The sequence below is a fragment of the Artemia sp. Qi Xiang Cuo genome, chromosome 10, assembly GCF_049724085.1.
Source record: "Artemia sp. Qi Xiang Cuo chromosome 10, ASM4972408v1, whole genome shotgun sequence".
NCBI classification, from domain to species: Eukaryota; Metazoa; Arthropoda; class Branchiopoda; order Anostraca; family Artemiidae; genus Artemia; species Artemia sp. Qi Xiang Cuo.
The window spans coordinates 71,599,538-71,622,952 of record NC_142803.1 but is presented as its reverse complement, the minus strand read 5'-3'; the positions used below and the strand labels follow the sequence as shown (position 1 = coordinate 71,622,952).

The 23,415-nt window shown below is 35.8% G+C and overlaps 1 protein-coding gene across 1 annotated transcript in view; it reads right to left on the bottom strand.

The window, feature by feature from the left end:
- The window catches only part of Ets65A (DNA-binding protein D-ETS-3), an 84,334-nt gene that overhangs the window by 31,611 nt on the left and 29,308 nt on the right, over nucleotides 1-23,415 (bottom strand). The window contains exon 5 of the mRNA XM_089096106.1: nucleotides 3,925-3,978. Coding sequence (XP_088952232.1) covers nucleotides 3,925-3,978 — 54 coding nt within the window. The remainder of the gene's footprint in view (nucleotides 1-3,924; nucleotides 3,979-23,415) is intronic.

Genomic DNA, 23,415 nt, shown 5'->3' with positions numbered 1-23,415 from the left:
TACATAAGTCAACATTAAAAAAAAATAATAAAAAACAATTAAAGCCACTTGAACTTACAAAGGAATTATACCGGTTTGCAAAAACACAAAGAGGGGATAAACAAACAAAATAATATAAATGAAGAAAATAATTTTGGGGGTTATGCAGGGAACAATTTTACTAATTTTACAATTAACTAATTAACTAATTAACAATTAACAAATTAACAATTTAACTAATTAACAAATTAACTAATTAACAATTAACTAATTTTACAATTAACTAATTTTACTAATTAACTAATTTTAAAAGACTTTATAAAAAAAAAGACTGTACAAATAGAATGCTCAATATCAGTAAAGTCAAATTTAGGATGGTAAAACGGGGAGGGGAAGAAAAGAGGGTGAGGAAATTCACTTATTTAATGTATCAACCAGTTAGGGGAGGTGGATTCTTCTATATCTTTCTTTGAAAAAAGTTTATTTGGATAAGAAGCGTTTGTTTCTTACTAGAAGCAGTAAAAGCTTTACTTTAAGGTCAGACTGTCATTAAACATAACTTTTTTTTAACACAGAGAACAAAATCATTAGGAATTTAGTAAAAAGATTATACAAATAAAACGTTTAAAATCAATAAAATATACTTTACAAAATAAGTGGTAAAATGGAAGCGGGCGGGTATGGAAAGAGGGGGGGACAGGATTCACCTATTTAACATATTAATCATGTAGGAGGAAGAAGTTCTTTTGTGAAAATTTTTTATGGGGTAAGAAGCGAAATTTTCGTTGAAGCAGAAGAAGGACGACAGCAAAGCGATAAGCTTTTATTATTAACTGACACCAATAAAAGCTTTACCTGAAGGTCAGATTGTCAAAACCATTAAATGATTTTCTTATTTAACATCACTTTTTTTGTCTTTTTTCTTGGCAATGTAGGGACAAACCATTATGAATTTAATAAAAAAGACTACAAATAGGTAAACTAAATTATATAAATTAAATTATATAATTAAATTAACTAAATTAAATAGGTCTAAATTTAGTAAAACAAACACTACATAATGAGCATAAAAAAAAGTTGGGATGGAAGGGGGGATTTACTTACTTAACTTATCAGTTATGTAAGGGGGGGTGCTTTTGGTACTGGTGCGTTATATGGTCACTTTCGTATATTGTACAATGAAACCAGTCACCAAAAACCCGCCAGACGTGTTAATTACAAGAGACCGCTATAGAGAAATGCAATGCAAAGTGTGGTTTTCATTGTGTTTACGATGTTTAAACTGTTGTTTTTTGGGGGTTTAGGGGGGGGGGAAGGTACCTAGGTTAGGTTACGTATTTAACATATGCTATGCTTCACCCCCAATCCCCCCCCCCCTAATGTGCAAATACATAGACCAAATTTGTTTATAAACTCTTATATATTCATCCTATTTTATTTTACTTCATTAGCATTAACCAAACTTGACTTTCTAGAAGTGCCCATATAATGCACCAATACCAAGTTTTTCAGTATATTTCAGGAGAAAATTTAGCGGCAAAATATCGGGATTTAGTTGAAGCAGAATGAAGGAGGAACGTAGGAGGGAGCAGAGCAATGAGTTGATATCGCTAATTGAAAGCATAAAAGCATCATCTTAATGTCAGACTATCAATATTTTAGATTGAATTTCTGGTAACCACCTTTTTACATAATATATAATCAAATAACTAGCAGCAGAGCCTGTCAACGAGTGTAAAAAAGAAATACATACTATAACATAATATTTACTCTTTGTTAAGATGGGAAAAATATTTCACGGGCATTAGGTGCTGTTGTATAATGTCTCGTGATCAAACAGTTCGTGGTAACGAACTGTAGGTAAGGAGTGACCCGGCTCAATGGTAACCAAAACTCTGAAAAACGGGTTTTTGATAGCAATAGATACATCAAAAGAATCAGCTTTAAATGCTGAATTCAAATATATAATTTTCATCAAATTTAGTCCAACCCATCAAAAGTTATGAGCCTGAGAAAATTTTGCTGATTTTCGTAAAAAGGGGGAAAGACCCTTTAAAAATTATAGCACCTTAATCAAAATCACACCATCAGATTCAGCGTATCAGAGAACCCCAATTAGAGGTTTCAAGCTCCTATCTACAAAAATGTGGAATTTTGCATTTTTTGCCAGAAGAAAGATCGCAGATTCGTGTTTATTTGTTGTTGTTTTTTTCTTTTTCCAGGGGTGATCGTATCGACCCAGTGGTTCTAGAATATCGTTGGAGGCCTCATTCGAACGGAAATTAAAAGTTCTAGTGCCCTTTTTAAGTTACCAAAAAAATGGAGGGTAACTAGGCCCCCTCCCACACTTTTTTTTCCCAAAGTCACCCGATCAAAATTTTTAGATAGCCATCTTGTTCAGCATGGTCAAAAATATAATAGATATGTCTTTTAGGATGGCTTAATCACCCAAAGTCTCCGGGGGGAGGGCTGAAAGTTATGAACTTTACTCAATGTTAACATATAGTATTGGTTATTGGGAAGTATACAGACGTTTTTAGGGAGAATTTTTTCTAGTAGGTGGGGGGAGGGGGTGGTTCGGGCGTTATATGGGAGGATCTTTCCATGAAGGAAGTTTTAATGGGGGTAGGGACATTGCTATGAAGGGGGCGCCGGATTTCCCAGCATTATTAAAGAAAGAGATTAGAAATTAAATTAAAAAAAACAAGTTTTTCAACTGATTTCAACTGATTGTGATTAAGGGGTCATTTTTAAAGAATTGGAAAAAATTCGAAATTTAGCTTAAAGAGCAAGGTATTGACTAAGGGGCGAACCCCCTAATATACGTGTTAAAAATTAATGAATATAGAAGTTCGTTACGTAAGTTAATTCGTAAGTTACGTATATTTATTACTAATAAAAACGTTCGTAAATAAAATAAAACAAGTTTCGAGAAAGCCATTTAACCAAATAAAAATAAAATTAATACAAATTTTGTTTTAATTATTCATGGACGGTGAGCCAAAATCAGAACCTGCATTAATTCAAAAACATTCAAAAATTAAATAAAAAAACAAGTTTTTTTTAACTGAAAGTAAGGAACGACGTTAAAACTAAATCCGAACAGAAATTATTCCGTATATGAAAGGGGCTGTCCCCTCCTCAACGCCTCGCTCTTTACGCTAAAGTTTGACTTTCTCACAGCTCTATTTTTTTAAACAATAAAAAAACTTTAGCGTAAAGAGCGAGGCGTTGAGAAGGGGACAACCCCCTTCATATACGGAATAATTTCTGTTCGTTTTAAGTTTTAACGTCGTTCCTTACTTTCAGTTAAAAAAACTTGTTTTTTTTATTTAATTATTATCAAAGCTAGGAGTTATATAATTAGATACTGAACAGCCTGCGCAATTGAAATTTTGCAAAATGTGAAAAATATATAAAAAAACGAAAATTATATCAATAATTCTTTTCAAACTAAATTTGATTCAAAACGAACTTTCTTACTTCAATACTTTATATAACAGCTTGTCAAGAACTGATTTTATAAACACGGCAAAATAGCATTTTCGGGAGGTATGCAATAACGTAGAATTTTATTTTAAGCCATCCTTGGGCTACACCACTGACTCAGCATCCCTACTTTGCTAAAATGATTCTTCTTTCTTCAAAGTGATTTTACTACCTCTATGAGAGTATTTGTCTTCATTAGCGTCTATTGTTGTGATTTAGGTTTTTTCTCTTTTCTTCAGTTTTCTCTGCTTTCCACTTTTTTTGTACGATGAGTTTCCAATTTTATCAGAATAACAATAATACATACAATAATAAATTCACACGATATACAAATAAACGTTCAAATGGGGATAAATCCATTTATCCCCAATTATCCAAAAGGATACCTAATTTAAGGTGTTACCTCGAAATTCAAATGATGTATGAAATAATAATAGGATACATAAAAACACTTACCTGGTGAGCATTGAGAGGCAGTAGGCGTAGACCATGCGGACTTGTACGCTGAATCTGTAAAAAAAAAGGAGTTACGGGACTCAAAATATCCTAAGTACGCCAAACATTATAACTGATCTCTAATGGCTCAACCCACCGTCAGCCCACTTTGGAAGACATTAAATAACAAAAAACTGTTTTATTTCTACTGAACGTAAGGAGTAACGTTAAAACTTGAAATGAGTAAAAAAATTTCCGTATATGAGGGGGCTGCCCCCTCCTCAATACCTGGCTCTTTATCCTAACGTTTGACTTTTTGTCAAAATTCTCTAAGAACGACTCTTGAAACACAAGGGCCGTTTAATTTGAATAAAAAACTTTTTAAAGTGCTACAGAAATATTAGCGTAAAGAGCAGGATGTTGAGGAGGGGTAACCCCCCTCATATACGGGATGATTCCTGTTCGTTGTAAATTTTGATGTGGTTCCTCACTTTCAGTCGAAAAAAGTTGTTTCAATTTATTTTTTTATATTTTTAAAATCAAGCCGGGAAATCCCCCTTCCTTGGGAAATTACCCTCAGAAAATCCCCTTGCAGAAAATCCCCCCGAAAATTTCAGTATATTTTCCAACAAAATCCTATATGTAAACAATTGGCAAATTCCATAAGTCACAATCCCCTCCCAGTCTTCTAGGACTATTGGTTCGGTACGATCATTCCATGGAAAAATAATAGACAAACAAACAAGCAAAAATTAAGAACAAATGCACACACATCCGAGATTTTTCTTCTGGCAAAAACGACGACATCCTACAGTTTTGAAAATGGGAGCTTGGAACCTCAACAATAGATTTCTCGGATATCCTGAGTCTCATACTTTGATTTTCGTTAAGATCCCTTGACTTTTTAAGGGTGTTTCCCCCCTTCTTCCAAAATTAGGCAAATTCTCTTGGGCTTGTAGATTTTGATGGGTAACATTTAACTAAATGAATATTAAATATTTTGTCTGTTAGGTTATTATTACGTATAGGAGGAGGCAGCCCCTTCCTCAACACCTCGCTGTTTACGCTAAAGTTTGAATTCTTGTCACACTTCATTAAGAACCACTCTTGAAACACAAGGGCCGTTGAATTTGAATGAGAAGTAGTTTTAAATAACTTTAAGACTTTAGCTTAGAGCGAAGGTTGAGGACACGGCAGGCCCCTTTATACACGGAATAATTCCTGTTCATTTTAAGTTGTTATGCTACTCCTTACTTTTAGTTGAAAAAACTTATTTTTTAATGTAATAACTTAAGGAAGTGGGATTGAACCATATTTTTGTTTAGCTTGTTGTCTGATATGCTGTCAGTAAAGCAGGTAAATAAAACTACCCGTGGACAATTCATCTAAAAAACTTTTGGTAAATCTTCTTCGGTCTTTCGAATTGCCCACGTTTCAGCAGACTTAAATTACCGACATTTTACCGAAAGGCTTCCAATATTCTGGTCTTACTTTGCAGTCTGTTATTATTCTTCCAGCCTTTATCTATCTTTAAAAAAAAATTAAAAAAAAAAAAAAAATCTGGAAAAAAATATTTTAACTACATCCATCGAGCCATCTCTTAGACCAAGTTTTTGTCCCCTATACAGTGAAGTAATACTCTCTTTACGAAATTCTTGTCTTGTGTATAAGCTCGCCATCTATTTTCTAGATAAATTCTAGTCAGATACTTATTACCATTAACATCCATAATCTTAGTAAAGACACACACGAAAAACAAAATTATTTACCCACTGGGGCCGGCAAATATTATTCTCCTAATTATTAATAATTATTACATTTATGACAATTTATTACATTTATTACATTTAAAACTAATAATTATTACAATTATTACAGGAGAACATAGAAAATGGCTTCAAATAGATTTTAAACCTAAAAAGAAGTGAAAATGCAGACTTCAGAAATTGACAAAGTAAAGGAGTGAGAGTGACCTAGTCGATACATAGGAATATAACTTGAGGGGGAAAATGAAAAAGACAGACAGGCAAATTCTATGAGAAATCCGGTTGACAATTCTATATGGAAATCATTCTAAATATCAAGATTTCATGAGTATGAACCCTAAAGCCCGCACATCTTTTGAAAATTCCAACCGTTTGCGTGGCCCCGTTTATTTAAATATTTTTTTTCTTTCATTTTCATTTATCTGGATTGAACGGGGGTCAGTGGTGTGACTCTGCAAGATCAGCCAGAGTTGAGTGGCCCCCTAGCCCCTATACCACTTCCTAGCTGAAGGGCCATCAAACTGAGATCATCACCGTAGGTAGGGATTCTAAAATCCAATACCGTATTTTTTAAATTTTTCTTTCATTTATTTGAAGTAAACGGTCTTTGAGATACTATACTACTACTACTACTACTAACAACTCATCGCAGCACCAAGCCGCCAAGAGGCCAACACAGCTACGCACGCTCCTCCTCCATCCCAATCTATTCAAAGCCTCCCTTTTTACGCCCGCCAATGAAGTTCCCATTTCCTTTAAATCTTTCTTTATGACATCCTCCCACCCCAGACGAGGACGACCTGCTTTCTGTTTAGCCCTAAATGGTTGGCCGAAAAGAACAATCTTTGGCAATCTGTCATCCTTCATCTGCACAACATGCCCTAACCACCTCAACCTTTCTTTCATTATAGACCTAGAAAGCGGTATTGAACCACATTTTTCGTATAGCCTATTGTTTGAAATACGGTCAGTGAGCCGGGTACCCAGAACAATCCTTAAGCAATTTCTCTGGAAAACATCTAGCAAATCTTCATCCGCTTTTCGGAGCGTCCATGCTTCAGAGCCATATTTGACCACTGTCATCACTGTAGCTTCTAAGATTCTAATCTTGGTTTGTAGACTTATCTTCCTATTCTTCCAGACTTTTCTTAACTGTGAAAAAACACCCTGAGCCTTGGCTATTCTATTTTTAACATCTTCACTGCTCCCACCATCTTTACTAATAATAATACCAAGGTAAGTGAAGCTGCCCACCTGATCAATCTTTTCATTACCCAACGTCACCTTTTCATCTTCATTTATTCCTAGCCTTAGTGACTTAGTCTTCTTAACATTAATTTTCAAACCAACTCTAGCACCCTGAACTCGCAAAACCTCTAAAACTTCCTTCATTTTGCTTACACTTTCATCTAGGATGCTTAAATCATCAGCATAATCCAAGTCCAGGAGACTTTTTCCTCCCCATTTGATTCCGTGGTCTCTCATTGCCTTTCTGTGCTCCTTAAAACAAATTCCATCAAAATAATCCATACAAAGGAGGATAGAACACAACCCTGCTTAACTCCTGATTTAATACAAAACCAGCTTCTAATTTCATTTCCTACCTTAGTCACAGCATTGTTATTCTCATACATAGAACTAATCACTTTAAAGTATATGTCTGGTATAACATACAAGGATAAAACCTTTACTAAAGCTTCTCTATCAACAGAATCGAACGCTTGCTCATAATCTATAAAACTGAGGAGCAAAGGTGTTTGACAACTTATGTACTTCTCAATTATTAACCTATAAGTAAAAATTTGGTCGACACATCCTCTACCTTTTCTAAAACCGCATTGTTCTTCTCTTGTAACATTGTCTACAGCATCTCTCAGTATATAAAGCATCATATTACAAAGTAATTTGCTATCAACAGAGACCATTGAAAAAATACCACCACTAGGATGAAGGGCTGCATTTTCATAATGAAGGGCATATTCATAATGAAGGTCTATATGAAGGGCCAATTCATAGGTATTTTAGGGCTAGATCCACGAAGGACTGTAACATACACTAAAAAATGGTTGCACGCTCAGAGAAATACACAAAGGCAAATCTATTTACAGTCACAAGGGATAGCAGGGACAGATGTAGAGGGGGAGCCTGCACCACGATCTGGTTCCTAGGGGGGGGGGGAGAATCGTAATGCACTTTCGGTCTGATCAAATAAAATTTGAACCCTAATTTCCCAGCTCTGGTACGCATCAACGTTTCCATTGACGATGTATTTAACTATGCCTGTATCAGTTCCTTCTCATGAAAGAACCTTCAGCAAAATTGAAGTTAATCAAAAAGCTGTCTTAGAAACAGGATGGCCAGGCAGCGGTTAACAAACTTGAGTATAATCCACGCAGAAGATGATATGGCTTCGAAGCTTTCATATGAAGATATTATATAGACAGTTTTTTCAAGAAAAGCAGGTAAAGTTAAATTTTAATCTACAGGGTAAAATTGAGTTTAGCCTATATAATTTATTTGTATGTGTACTGTGTCACCGCTAAAATATTATTACGTGGAATCTTAGAGTTTTGCTTGAACATTACTGTACACATATAATTTACATACAAAATATATTAATGTTAGTAAAACGATTAGATAAACTTACAGCAAATGAATATTTTTTTCAAAGAAGTAAAATAGCCATAGTCAAATATATATAATGGGTTTGCTTACCGAAGGGTACCTAATGTCTTTTTGCCCCGGGCACCGATAGGTCTAGATCCGTCCCTGAAAAATAGAATGGGTCCCTTTTGGCACCCTTTGGGTATTTTTTGGTGATTTGTTTATTACTTTTTTTCCTAACAGAGAGGATTGTTCTTACTGACAAATGGTTGCATTAAATCATCGCTTTTTAACCTGATTTTTGGCCATCGAGATATTTCCAACGAAAAAGCATTCAAATTGCTAAGGTTCATATTGTTCCTTGACCACCACAAGAATCTAATAAAGAGCTGCAGTACTCTTATGCTGTCTAAAATACGGCAGTGTGATATTTTTTTCTGATCAAGAACTTCCTTCAAGAGCCAGAAAGCAACACAAGTTATGAGACTTTCAAACGACGCCGTAGAACTTTTCAGACTAGAATTTGATTTATTTTCGAGTTGCCTACAGGGTTGCCACCGTCAGTAGGATTTTACTAGATCTAGTAAAAAAAAATCTAGTAAATTTAGAGGATCTAGTAAATTTCCCGAAATCTAGTAAAAACTAGCAAAAATTCATGATTTATGGTAAACAAAACTTTTTTTTTTAGCCCAAGCTCAAACTAAGAAACTTGCAAAATTTCATCCTCCTCCGACTTTATCTTAATGGGGTAAACTGGGCCGGAAGTTTCGACCCTCCCACCATAGCCCCCCTTTAACGTGGTCCAATTGGGCTGCAGGTTAAGTTTTCCTAGGGCCCGGGAGCTTATCCTCGAAATTTCAGCTCAATCCGATCACTCCTTCCTTGTTTTCAAAAAACCAAATATAGCCACTTAAAGTTCATCATCATTTCTTCTTTTTTTTTCTTAGCCACGCCTACAGGCCCCAGTTGGCAACGGATCCGGGTGAATGAGGACTCATTCGAAGCAGAATTCGACCTGTTAGGGCCTTTTGATATTTTCAGACCGAAAGAATTATCCCCCGAATTTACATTTACGAAAAACCTTAGTTTTTTTCAAATAATACAGATAAACAGGTTAGACATGCTTCGTTATGAAAATATCTGCGCGTCAATTTTCATAACAAAGCATGTCTAACCTGTTTATGTGTATTATTTGAAAAAAAACTACGTTTTCTAAAGAGTTAAAGAGGCTGAGTTACAAGGTCAACCCTTAAAACGTACAGGGATTAGGAGGCACAGTTGGGGGGGCTGTTAAAGAGGCTGAGTCACAAGTTCGAACCTTAAAACGTACAGGGATTAGGAGGCACCCTGTACGACGTGATTTGAGTATTCAGGAATTAAAAGCCTTAACACAAGAATGTTCAAGAGCGGGGGGTTTGGGGGCGGCAGCTCCCCAACTTCAACTCCTGACACGATCAGCTAACAGTTAGTCAAGCAATAATGAGTAATAAACTGTACAAAAACGTGCAGAAATTATTTGAAAAAACTACGTTTTCTAAAGAGTTAAAGAGGCTGAGTTACAAGGTCGAACCTTAAAACGTACAGGGATTAGAGGCACAGTTAGGGGGCTGCCGCCCCCAAACCCCGCTTTCGCAGGCTTTAAATAAAAAAATTTAAACTGAAAGTAAGGAGCGACATTAAATCTTAAAACGAACAGAAATTATTCCGTATATGAAAGGGGCTGTGCCCTCCTCAACGCCTCGCTCTTTACGCTAAAGTTTTTATTGTTTAAAAAAAGAGTTGTGAGAAAGTCAAACTTTAGCGTAAAGAGCGAGGCGTTGAGGAGGGCACAGCCTCTTTCATATACGGAATAATTTCTGTTCGTTTTAAGATTTAATGTCGCTCCTTACTTTCAGTTTAAATTTTTTTTTATTTAAAGGCTGCGAAAGCGGGGTTTGGGGGCGGCAGCCCCCCAACTGTGCCTCCTAATCCCTGTACGTTTTAAGGTTCGACCTTGTAACTCAGCCTCTTTAACTCTTTAGAAAACGTAGTTTTTTTCAAATAATATTCTATAAAGACCTCTAAAGAAAATCATGAATGAAACCCAATTATTCGCGCTAGTTTATTGAAAATGATAATGACAATGGAAGTCAACCCGCTTCTTGCTTTAGTTGGAAATTATCCGCAGTAGTTTTCAATGGCCGACCATGTGAGACAGCAGTGCGGCCGTCCAAACGTAAAACGCGTATGTACACTTTTAATTATTTAAAAAAATCGTCTTCAAAGTTTCTTAATTCTTGCGGCACTTTTTCCACTATATTGCGCCGCACTAGGCCCAGGATTGAAGTGAAAAATTGTTAGGATTGGTTTTAGACAGTATTCTTTCCAATTATGCAATTAAAATACATGCCAAAGTTCGCTGATAATATTAAATGTTGATTTTTCAACTTTAACAAACGAGGGAGAGGCTGCAGATACGTGTTTTTGCGAGAAAGATCTTTCCAGGGGATTTTATTAGGACATTCTCGCATATATCATTCGATTTGCCTCTGTGAGCTTAATTCAGTGGTAGGCCTATATCTAACTCGGAAAGGGACTTTCATGCATATACGCCTTTTTACCTTTGGACAGCCGATTGGTTTACTCGCAACTATCACTTTTTGTCGCTAAAAGTGTTTGCCGTAGAAACAAGACTTCTCGTGAATAACAAGTTGTAACTCAAGGGCCTTAATGCCGTAATCCCCCTGGGGGTATAAACCCCATACCTGATTTTAGTCTTTCTTCTTAACCTTTTATTCTTCATCACAATATAAAGTTATTGTTTGGTTCTTTTTAAGGTTTAAGTCCAAGTAGTAGTGCTGCTAACGATTTGTGCAACTAATTTATTATTACGAGAAACTCAAAATTGCCGACACTATTGCAGCACAAGAATTAACAATAACAGCAAGTTTTTTTTATGTATGTGATATAATACCTAGGAGTTTTTTCTAATATCTTTCAGTTTTCTAAAAGCTCTATAAATATTCTATAAGAACTCTTTAATCACGAAGATTAAGGCGCAAAGTCTTCAATTAAGTCCAAGGCCGTATCTAGGGGGAGGGGTTAGGAGGTTGGAACCCCCCCCCCCTCCCAGAAAAGTTTGTCCGACTAGTAAAAAAACGTAACAATAATGAATATAAACATATTTTTGATATATATTTTAGTTTTTTTTTGTACCCCCCCCCCCCCGAAAAAATTCTTTTGTAACACCCCCTCCAAAAAAAAATCCTAGATACGGCCCTGATTAAGACTACATTACATTATGTAACCTTACGGAGAAAATTTTGGTCCGTAGTGTAGGCAGTGCGCAAGTTCGAGCTGGACAAAGAATTTCACGTCACGTAAGTTTACGTTCCGTCTTGGGAAGGTCAAGATATTAGCATTAAAATATAATATCTAGATGAACATTAATAAAATTTTAATATAAAATAAAAACTTTTCTAAGAAAGCTATTGACACTTCAATCTCCATTTCTCAATTTTGATTTTCAAATAGTTTACTCACAATAATTGTGTTGATTTTAGACAATAATTATGATCGTTTTATGGATTTTGACATAAGCGTAATATGGATGAGCTGGTTTAAGTGGAAAAGGTTACGCTCAACCTAACGCACCTTAATCACTTAGCACAGAAAAATAGGTATGTTGCATCAATGCCGCTTTATTCACCTCCTTTAGAAGGTGCAACTTCCCTTTAAAGGTGTAAGTGTCTTTGGAGAACAAAGGATTGCTAATTTCTACTAAAGAATAGCGTTGTCAAATTTAATTGATTAGTTTTGCTCATTTATTTCCACAGTCCAGTGTGGCAACGCTGACGAAAATGTTAGGCTCCCTGTAGTAACTTCATAATTTTGAAACAATCAAAAGAAAAACAATTGTGGTTTTTAGGTGTGAGTAGATCTAAGGTGGGCACAGAGATCTTGTGAGTAGATCTAAGGTGGGGTGTGAGTAGATCTAAGGAGGCAAATAATTATTTTTGATTTTGATGCCCTTGGTACTTAAAGTAAATTCCTTAAGAAACCCTGCTTAGAAACCCTGCACAATAGCTTAAGAAACCCTGCACAAAAGGTCATCCTAGATTATATGGTGTCATCGTAGGTCATTTCTTCCCACAGAAGCTCTAGGGATTTTATCTCAACAGAGACTCGGTTAAGAAAACCCCTTGTATCCCTGGCCATGGAGCCTTTCGAGGGGGTTTAGGAGTGTTGTGATTGGATTGTGTATGTATTGTGGAATAAAAACTCTGAATAAAAAAAACCGTAAATTAAGCATTACAAGTAACGTAAAATCCTGTGAATTAAGGACTAAAGCCTTTGAAGGCCGGGTACATGGTTCTTGACCTAGAAGGCCCCGCCCGCCAAAATGTTGGAAGGACAATTTCTCGTCGCTTAGCCTAACCGCACCTTCTCCGCCTCGCAGAAGATAGAAGTGCATACAGGAATTCATCAATAGAATGGTGAAAGAAGAGGCCCCAAACCTCCCATGACGCCAAGGAGGAAGGGACTTGAGGCAAGTAAGTCAAGACTAACCTGAAAGAAGCATAGGAAAATTTGCCAATGGGGCTGGTCTTCCGAAATACTCATTTACTTGAGGCTTTATATCTAACATTTTTACACAATTAACTTGGACCTTTTCACTACGCCGGAAATCCTAATTGTGTCATCTCAACCTGAAGGACTTTCTATTTGGAAAAAGAAAGCGCTGCGCGTCCTGGGAGGAGCTTCTTTCAGCCAATAGGATACGTGATTGAGTGTCCCAGTGGAGAAGATTAATCAATAGCAAGAGCAATCTTGGAAGATGCTTCAGTTTAATTAAATGTTCCTACGCAAATGTTTCTTCTACAACTTAATCGAAGAAGTCATTTTGAGAAATGAGACTTTAATCCAGGTCTAGTCAAGATCGTGAGCGTAGCTGCCGGTTTTTCGCTTGCAGTTGGGGAAACTCACAAGCTAGGAGATAGGGGGAGGTGAACTTACTGATTTATGTCAGATATTCCCTTTTACAATCACTCCCAATTTGGGAATCTCATAGAGCTACAATTTAATTAAAACGAATGTTATACTTCATCTTTCAAATTTCGGAAGGGGTGGTCCGCGGCCCTCCAAAACCGAGCAACAGCTATAGAGCTGACTAAAGCATAGTTAATAATCATCAAGATTCTATCGATTTGAAGAAATGAGGGTACTTAAGTATTAAACGTACTCTTTTATATCCAGTCGCGGAAACCAGTCTCGAAAAACCCGCCAGACAGGAGTATCCAGACAATAGACCGCTATAGAATAATGCAATGCAAAGCATGGTTTTCATTGTGATATCGATATTTAAACTGTTGTTCTTGGGGTTTAGGGGGGGGGGAGTACCTAGGTTAGGTACCTTTATGCTACGTATTATGCTACGTATTTAATATATAGTATGCTTTACCCCCCCCCCCCCCCAATGTGCAAATATATAGCCCAAATTTGTTTCTAAACTATTATATATTCTTCCTATTTTATTTTATTTCATTAGCATTAACCAAAATTGACTTCTTTAGCAGTATATAAGAGAGTACGTTTAATACATAAGTACCGAAATAAGTATTTATTCTTATAAATATGTTTGTACGTATTTGTGCTCAGGGGTTATGCCAGTTGACGAAAATGTAGAGGAGGGGGTTTGTGGAGGAGGGTGAATCTTGCTTTAAAAACCTAGCAGGGGGGGATTTTTGAGAACACCAAAAAATTATATTTATAATGAAAATACCGAAAAAGGGTATATTCCAAAATTTAGGAGAAATACAATTTAACCTCCTCCCCCTTCTAGCTCGAGCCTGTGATTACCCTGTAACAGCTTAGAGTTACTATTGATATTCTGAGATTTTTCAAAATCACGAAACTACTAGTGTCTATAGAATTTACATGGGTAGTCCCTTTATCCCAGTGAAATATTGCGGGTCTGTTTCCAAAATGTGTTAGGTACAACTATTCTGCTATTGTTGTCAAGTAAGAATTGTTTTCTAATTGTACAATCGCTTGTTTTTTAGTGTTTTTTTTATTACGTATATGAGGGGGTTAATCTCCTAGTCAATATCTTGCTCTTTACGCTAAAGTTCGAATTTTGTTTAATCCCTGAATCACAACCCCTGAATCACAAAGGCCGTTTGGTTAGAATAGATAGCTCTTTTGAAAGTACTAAGAAAATTCTGGCGTAAAGAGCGAGGTATCGACTAGTGGGCAAACCCCCTAATATACGTAATAATTTTTGTCGTTTTAGGTTTTAATGTTGCTCCTTACTTTCAGTTGAAAAAACTCGTTTTTTTATTTAATTTCTGATCGTTTTTTATATAATGCTGGGAAATCCAGCACCCCCTTCATAGAAATGTCTCTTTTCCCAAGAAAACATCCTTTATGGAAAGATCCCCCCATGTTCAGTTGAAAAATCCATGAATTCAGAGTTAGATACATTGTATAAAAAGATATTCATCTCATTCGTGTTTTTTTTTCTTTTTTTTTGTCTTGGAATTATGATTGACATCTTTAAGCAATTGTTAATGGTTTAGTGTTGAAGTGTAGAGCTTTGCTCTTATTTTGGTAACCATTTTTTTAATTTTAAGCGTAATGTAGTGACAGTTTGAAATAAATTCTATTTCATTCCTCTACTTGACAAAAAAGTAGCCTCAAATGCTTTAACAAAACTCTCATTTCGCTTCATCAATCTTATATAGGAGCAATCTTATCAATCTTATATTCATTTATTTAATTTATCTTAAAAGGGAATAAAAAATCAACATTTCCAAAAATTATTTATTTTCAGAAGGCGAGTCCTTATAGAAAGATTTTCATGTATTACTTCTTCATCAGTACGCTTAATAGTTGACTGACCTTTATCAGGGGTGAATCTCCAGCATTTTTATTGGGGGGCAAGAGGGATTCATATCCGGTTTTCAAGGGGCATGGGCTGTATAATATACAGCCAAGGGGCAAGGGGCATTATGATATAAACAAAAGTAGTAACAAATTATTTTGAGCTCACTAAGACCTCGAGACAAAGAATTTATATCCTCTTTTCTGAATTTTAGATTTGGTGCCTGTCCCCTTACTGCATTTAAAGAATATTATACTATCCAATCTTAATGGCTCCACTTAGTTGTTTATGTAAAAATTACTTTCCCATAAACCATTCCTGCTTCTAATAAAAAGTTACTGACGCATCAATCCACGTAAGACCAACACTCCTCCTATTCCCCCATCTGTTCAAAGCCTCACCCTTTACTCCCTTCCATGAAGTTTCAATTCCATTAAAAGCAGTTCTTTTGACTCTACCCACCCCTATTCCAGAATGGCATCCTTTTTGTTGGCCCCAGATGATTTTTTTCGTTTTGCATTCCCCTTGATATTAATCCGACTGCCCCCTCTTAACAAGTCTTTTTCAACTGAAAGTAATAAGCAGCATGAAAACCTAAAACAAACAAAAATTATTCCGTATATAAGGCCCCCCCTAGTCAATACCTCGCTCTTTACGCTGAAGTTTGAATTCTGTTCCAATTCTTTAAGAATGGCCCATGAGTCGCAAAGGCCGTTTAATCGGACTAAATAACTCTTTTGAAGATACTAAAAAAAAAAAATGCGTAACGAGCAAGGTATTGACTAGGGGGCAAACCCCCTCAGATACGTAATAATTTCTGTTCGTTTTAAGTTTTAATGTTGCTCCTTACTTCCAGTTCAAAAATCTTGTTTTTGTTTAATTTTTGATCGTTTTTTTAAATAATATCTGGAAATCCGGCGCCCCCTTCATAAATATGCGCCTTCCCCCATGAAAACTGACTCCATGGAAAGATCCTCCCACTTAACCCCCTACCCTGACCCCCCCCCCCCACCAGAAAAAAATTTCCCCTGAAAACTTATGTATGTTCTCAATAACCAATACTATATGTAAACAATGGGCAAAGTTCATAACTTGCAGCCCTTCTCCTGGGCACTGTGCGGAATTATGGACCCTTCTCCCAGGGTCTGTGAGGGATTAGGTCATTTTTAAAAACATAGTTATTAAATTTTTCGACTATGCTGAACAAAATAGCTGTCTCAAAATTTTGATCGGGTGACTTTGGGAAAAAAGAGCGTGGCAGGGGTCTAGTTGCCCTCAAATTTTTTTTGTCACTTAAAAAGAGCGGTAGAACTTTTCATTTCCGTTTGTATGAGCCCTCTTGAGATATTCTAGGACCACCGGTTCGATACGATCACCCCTGGGAGAGAAAAAAAAAAAAAACACGCATCCATGATCTTTCTTCTGACAAAAATACAAAATTCAACATTTTTGCAGATAGGAGATTGAAACCTCTACAGTAGGATTTTATGATATGCTGAATCTGGTGGTGTTATTTTCATTAAGGTTCTATGACTTTTACGGGGTGTTTCCTCCTTTTTCGAAAATAAGGTAAATTTTCTCAGGCTCGTAACTTTTGATGCGTAAGACTAAAAAGGGATGAAATTTATATGGTTAAACGTGACATAAAAATCCGATTCTTCTAATATGTTAACTAGTGTAAAAATTTTGTTTTTAGAGCTATGTCTTCAATCTAGCCAAGTCACTCTACACCCGCAGCTCGCTATACTGAAATGTTTGATAATAAAATACTATTTTTTTTATTTCAGCCCTCCCTAAGAGACCCACTAACTCCCCCCCCCAGAATCGATCTTGTTTGCACCTAAGTCCTTATCTGACACAGTTTTTGACCTAATTATTTGGTTCTCTGTAAAATAATGGGCTTCTTTACCCATTTCTTCTAAATAGGAATTAGTAAACCTTAATAATGTCGAACAGTTACCAAATCAATGGAAATTTACGGGTATTTTTTCTATGCCTGCAATTTTCAACGATAATATACCAATGCCCAAAGCTGAAAGCGTGAAAACAATTCAAACGGTTTTCCTGTGATTCAAATTTGATAGTTGTTTTTCTTATTAAATCATTTCATTTCCACCTGAGATTGTTCCGACGACCCTAATTCCGAAAAATTCAATAGGTGGGGCTTCAAAAGTTTTTCTTATATTTAAACATTTGCGCAAGAAATTCTCAGGCTTCCCTTCCCCAAGCGTCCAACCTATCTACGTCTATGATTCTATTCGGGACAGTTTTGGGCCTAAGGAACTGCAAGAGAGAGAGGGATATATATATATATATATATATATATATCATGAGCTGTTGATAAAGAATGTCATTCACACGACTTTCTCCCTGAATATAGGAAAAACATTACCGAAAAACGCAATAAATTATCAACGTGCAAAGAATAGCACTCAAGTAGAACAATTGAGACAGTCTCATTCACTCAACTGGCACTTGAGTATCATTCTTTGTTGTTATGATCACCCCCGATAGCCCCCGGAATTCCCACGATGGGACAATAGAAATGCCACGCACGATATGTCATAACGAAGAAATTTAATAGTTGCAGTTTGATTTGTTGCATTATTTGAATGAATAACAATAAATTGTCTAATTAGCTGGAATATTATTTAAAAACAGAGCTGTTATAGGAGATCAAAGGCAATGGCGTATGGTTTATGCTATATGAGTCTTAATATTTGTAACAGTAAAAAATAAAAGGGTCGTAAGGGTATTTGCCCCAAAGCGTAAACAGTAAAACAACAAGGCAAAATATTTGCTATACGTCTACTATTCTGAGTCTGAATTATCTTCTAATATTTCAGATGTAAAATAGTTGTACAACCCCTTATTTTTTTATTTTTTTTTTCATTGGTAAAGGTGTCTGAATATGAAGCTGAAATAAACGAACTTTTATTGCTGTTTTTGTATTAAAAAGTTTAATTTTCTTTTTCATTGTCTTATTAAGAAAATTTACCCGTCTTTAATATATTTTCGTTTCAATTGCAATGCGATTCAACACCCGTTGACTATCTTGCATATTTGTATATAACATACTCAAAACAAAGGCACATAATTTTATATATTTTGTCCCATAAAAAATTTGTATTTTGGAAAATGCTTAATAACTTCATTTTGCATCTTGTAAAATGGAAAAGTTAGATACGCCCTTTTATCCATGGCACAATTATACTGAAATGTCTACTGGAAACTTAAGTTATGATCTTTCTAAAGGACGAGGATTAAAAGCATTCAACCATTGTGGCAGCCTAATCTAAAAATATAATTACAAATAGTTTACAGCAAAATGAGCAGGGTATGGAAAAATGAAGATATAACCCGTTTTAAATTCGATAACAACAAATATGGGAAACAGGGGGACCAACTCACGGAAAAAGAAGATTTTTTTATTCGAAGGGGCATGGGTGCTCGTAAAGAGGGGGCAGGAGGGGCAACAGCCCCCTCCACGGGGCATGGGTGCTCGTAAGGAGGGGGCAGGAGGGGCGCGAGCCCCCTCCTGGCTAAATGATGCTGCCTTATTTTTATGTTTTGAGATTTCTATTATATAGCATGAAAAGTGCCAACTATACCAGGTAAGCCCACCCCCTTGAATTCAGCTTACGGGTGCCCCTGGGGGGGAGCATGGATTTTTTCAACTAATGTACACAGAAGGTATTTTCATGAGTAAGAGTGGGTAATTTTTTTCCTTGATAGTAAAAACAGGTTTACCAACTCCCAAAAATAAAGTTTTTTCTCCGGGGGGGGGGAGGTTAAAATTTTTCGATTTTTAAAATAACATATAAAAATAGTATTTTTCAGCATCTAGATATTTCCCTTGACAGTGAAAACAGGGGCATAAATTAAATCAATTTTTTGCGAAGAGGGGGGATTTTTCATTTTTTAAATAGAATACAAAAAAATGTATTTTTCCAGATCTAAAGTATACAAATATTTTCCTTAATACTTTAAACATGGATAACTTAAAAATTTTTCTTTAGGGGGGGGAGGACTATTCATTTAAAAACAAAGAACCCAAAAAGCGTATTTTCAAGATCCAGAGTGGGCGATGCCCCCATCCCCTTAACTTTCCCTAATTGGGGTCACTGAGTGGAATGGTTTCTGATATTCTCTATTAACTCAATGATTTAAAAACCAAATTTTTGCACTATTTAATTTAAGTCGAACTACCCAGGGTTGGGAATTTTTATCTACAACATCTCTCTCTCTATAATTAACGCACTTGTTCCATAACGACTAAAGCGGTATGACTTGCAAACAAGCATTAATCCCTACTGTTCAGTTTTCGCCTCATTTGTGATCACGACAACACTGCACGTGTTCTTGCTCAGTCAAAGTCAACCTTCTCCATTAGTGACACGTGGCTGGCACGAGACCCTCATACCATTGTTGCCAATTTTATTGTGTGACATACAGTATTGTTAGAATCTTTGGGAAGAGAAGGGAATAAACGGAAATGACTGCCCATTTTTTATTTTTTGGAAAAACAATTGATGTTTTAAAGCTTGGGGAGAACTTCGAATAGAATAAATTAGATGATGAAGTTTGAAAAGTTATTCCTCGCACTTTTCTCTACAAAACAAATATTTTTCCACAAAGTAATAAAAAAATAACAAATAAATACACAAAGCGCAGAAAAATTACATAAAAATTGAAATTGGATTAAAACCAATGGTGTTCAACACTTAAAGGTGGGGGTGTGGTGGTGGGGGTGGCATCAATTAATAACTCAATTTGTTTTGCCAAAATGTTCATAATTAAGATTCAATTAATCAGAGTAACAAGGACAGTGAACACGAAATCTGAATGATCTAGTTGATTAAGTGGAAGCTCACGCCCCCGTACATATTTTAATAAACTAGAAAACCTCCAGTGCAGTTATACCGTTTTTGTAAATAAATTACTATTATCGCTGCAGATCAAGGTGTAACTTTTATTTGAAGGTGTGTTTACCTTAAGGTATCATTAGATCGTTAATGTTAACATTTTTAAGGACAAACAGCGTTGTCATACTTAATTAACGGCATGTGCATATTTATTTTCACGGTTAAACATGGCAACAATGATGAAAGTGTGGTACTGGCCTAAGAACTTTTTGATTCTGAAAGAATCAATAGCAAAATCTTAGAAAATGCAGTTTTCATGTATGAATAGACCTAAAATGGTCCCAGGGGCCCACAAATGTTTTTATTTTGATGTCTTTGGTTCTTTAATATTCCAGGAGCTAGCTTATGATGGGTGAATCAAAACAAACAGAACCAAAGATATCATTTCCATTAATTTGTGACAAAATTCAAATGGCTAATCTGAATTTTTGTATGAAATATGAAATTTGCAAACTTATTTTATTCCAAACTTTGAGAACTGTTAAAAGAAGCAGCTTTATTTTCGAGCTGTAATGCATGCAGCGATTTACAAAAAAAATCAAATCACTTTAAGTGGCCTTTAACTAGTTGCGCAGATATCATTATGACATCTGTGCAACTAGTTAAAGTCATATGACATATCATATTAGTCATACATATCATATGACATATCACATCAAATATCACATGACATAGGTCATATCACATGAGATGTGATATGACATATGTCATTTATATCACCTATGAAAAAGGTCGTTTCTTTATTTTATTAAATAAAAAAAATGTTTATTTTAACGGAAAGTAAGGAACGACGTTAAAACTTAAAACGAACAGAAATTATTCCGTATATGAAAGGGACTGTCCCCTCCTCAACGCCTCGCTCTTTACGCTAAAGTTTTTCATTGTTTAAAAAAATAGAGTTGTGAGAAAGTCAAACTTTAGCGTAAAGAGCGAGGCGTTGAGGGGGGGACGCCCCTTTCATATACGGAATAATTTCTATTCGTTTTAAGCTTTAATGTTGATCCTTATTTTCAGTTAAAAAAAAACTTATTTTTTTTATTTAATTTTTGAATGTTTTTGGTTTAATGATGCTTTTGAATTTGGCTCAACGTCCATGAATAATTAAAACAAAATTTTCATATTAATTTTACTTTTATTTGGTTAAATGGCTCTCTCGAAACAAGTTTAATTTTATTTACGAACTTTTTTATTAGTAATAAATATACGTAACTTACGAATTAACATACGTAACGAACTTCTATATTCATATATTTTCAATATGTAAGAAGGTTCGCCCCATAGTCAATGCCTTACCCTTTAAGCTAAAGTTCGAATTCTATTCCAATTCTTTAAAAATAACCCCTTAATCACAAATGCCGTTAATTAGAATAAATAGCTCTTATGAAAGTACTAAATAATCTGGCTTAAAGAGCGAGGTATTGCCTAGGGGGTGAACCCAATCATGTACGTAATGTTTTCTGTCGTTTTAAGTTTTGATGTTGCTCCTTGCTTTCAGTTGAAAAACTTGTTTTTTTTATATATAATTTCTGATCTTTTTTTAAATAATTCTGGGAAATCCGGCGCCCCCTTCATAGCAATGTCTCTTTCCCCCATGAAAACTTATTTCATGGAAAGATCCTCCCACATAACCCCTGACCCCTCCCCCCACCCCCCCTGCCAGAAAAAAATCCCCGCTGAAAACGTCTGTATACTTCCCAATAACCAATACTATTTTTTAACATGGGGTGAAGTTCATAACTTTCAGACCTCCCCCCGGGGCTTCGGGGGATTAAATAATCCTAAAAGACATAAACAATTATCATATTTCCGACCATGCTGAACAAAATGGCTATCTCAAAATTTTGATCGGGTGACTTTGGGAAAAACATGAGCGTGGGAGGGGGCCAAGTCGCCCTCCGTTTTTTTGGTCACTTAAAAAGGGCACTAGAACTTTTAGTTTCTGTTCGAATGAGCCCTCCCACGATATTCTAGGACCACTGGGTCGATACGATCACTCCTGGGAAAGAAAAAAAAAACAAACAAACAAATAAACACGCATCCGTGATAGGATCTTGAAACCTCTACAATAGGGTTCTCTGATACGCGGAATATGCTGGTGTGATTTTCATTAAGGTTCTATTACTTCTAGGGGGTCTATCCCACTTTTTTCGAAAATCAGCCAAATTTTCTCAGGCGCGTAACTTTTGATTGGTAGGAATAAACTTAATGAAGCTTATATATTTAAAATTAGCATTAAAATCTGATCCTTTTGATGTATCTATTGGTATCAAAATTTCGTTTTCTACAGTTTCGGTTACCATTGAGCCGGGTCGCTCCTCACTTACAGTTCGTTACCACGAACTGTTTGATATTTAGCTTAGAGATTTCAAAACTTTCCCAACTGCAGCCAAAACAACATTAATAAAGAAAACAGGAGTCACCTTATCACCTCCAAAAAACAACCCCTAACCCCCAACCCTAGGCCAAGCCAAGCCTTAAAGCCTCTTTCACCTGTTTTAACGATGAAACAATTAACTATGCTAAAAAGAAATTAAGATTATAAATTTGTATCAACCCAAACGATTTAATATAAAACATTTCACAGTAAAGAACTATAAGTAAGGAGCGGTAAGGCTCAATAGTAGCAGAAAAAACGGGATTTTGATATCAATAGGCATATCAAAAGAATCGGCTTATTGTGTTTATTCCAAATATATAACATTCATTAAGTTTAGTGTTAACCATGAAAAGCTACGAGCCTGAGAAAATTTGTCCGATTTTCGAAAAAGGGGGCAACGACCCCTAAAGATTAAAGAATCTTAATGAAAGTCACATCGTCAAATTCAACATATCCGAGAACCCTACTGTAGAAGTTTCAAGCTCCCATCTACAAAAATGTGGAGTTTTGCTTTTTTCTTGCCAGAAGAGAGATCACGGATGCGTGATTATTTATTTGCTATTATTTTTTCCACAGGGGTTATTGTATCAAACCAGTTATCCTAGACGGTCAGGAGAGGGCTCATTTGATCGGAAATAAAAAGTTCTAGTGCCCTTTTTAAGTGACCAAAAATATTGGCATTCTTCACCAAAGCTAGTCCCCTCCCACATCCTTTTCCCCCAAAGTTGTCCGATAAAATTTTGAGATAAACATATTGTTCAGTATAGTCGAAATATCTAATAACTATGTCTTTGAGAATGACTTGACCACCACGCCCCAAGGGGGAAGGGCTATAAGCACTGAACTTTGCCCATTGTTTATATATATTACTGGTTATTGGGAAGTATACAAATATTTTTTGAGGGGAGTGATTTTACGTGGGGGAAGAATATTTCCAACTAAGAGAGTTTTCCGTTAAAAGGGAAGTTCTTAGGGGTG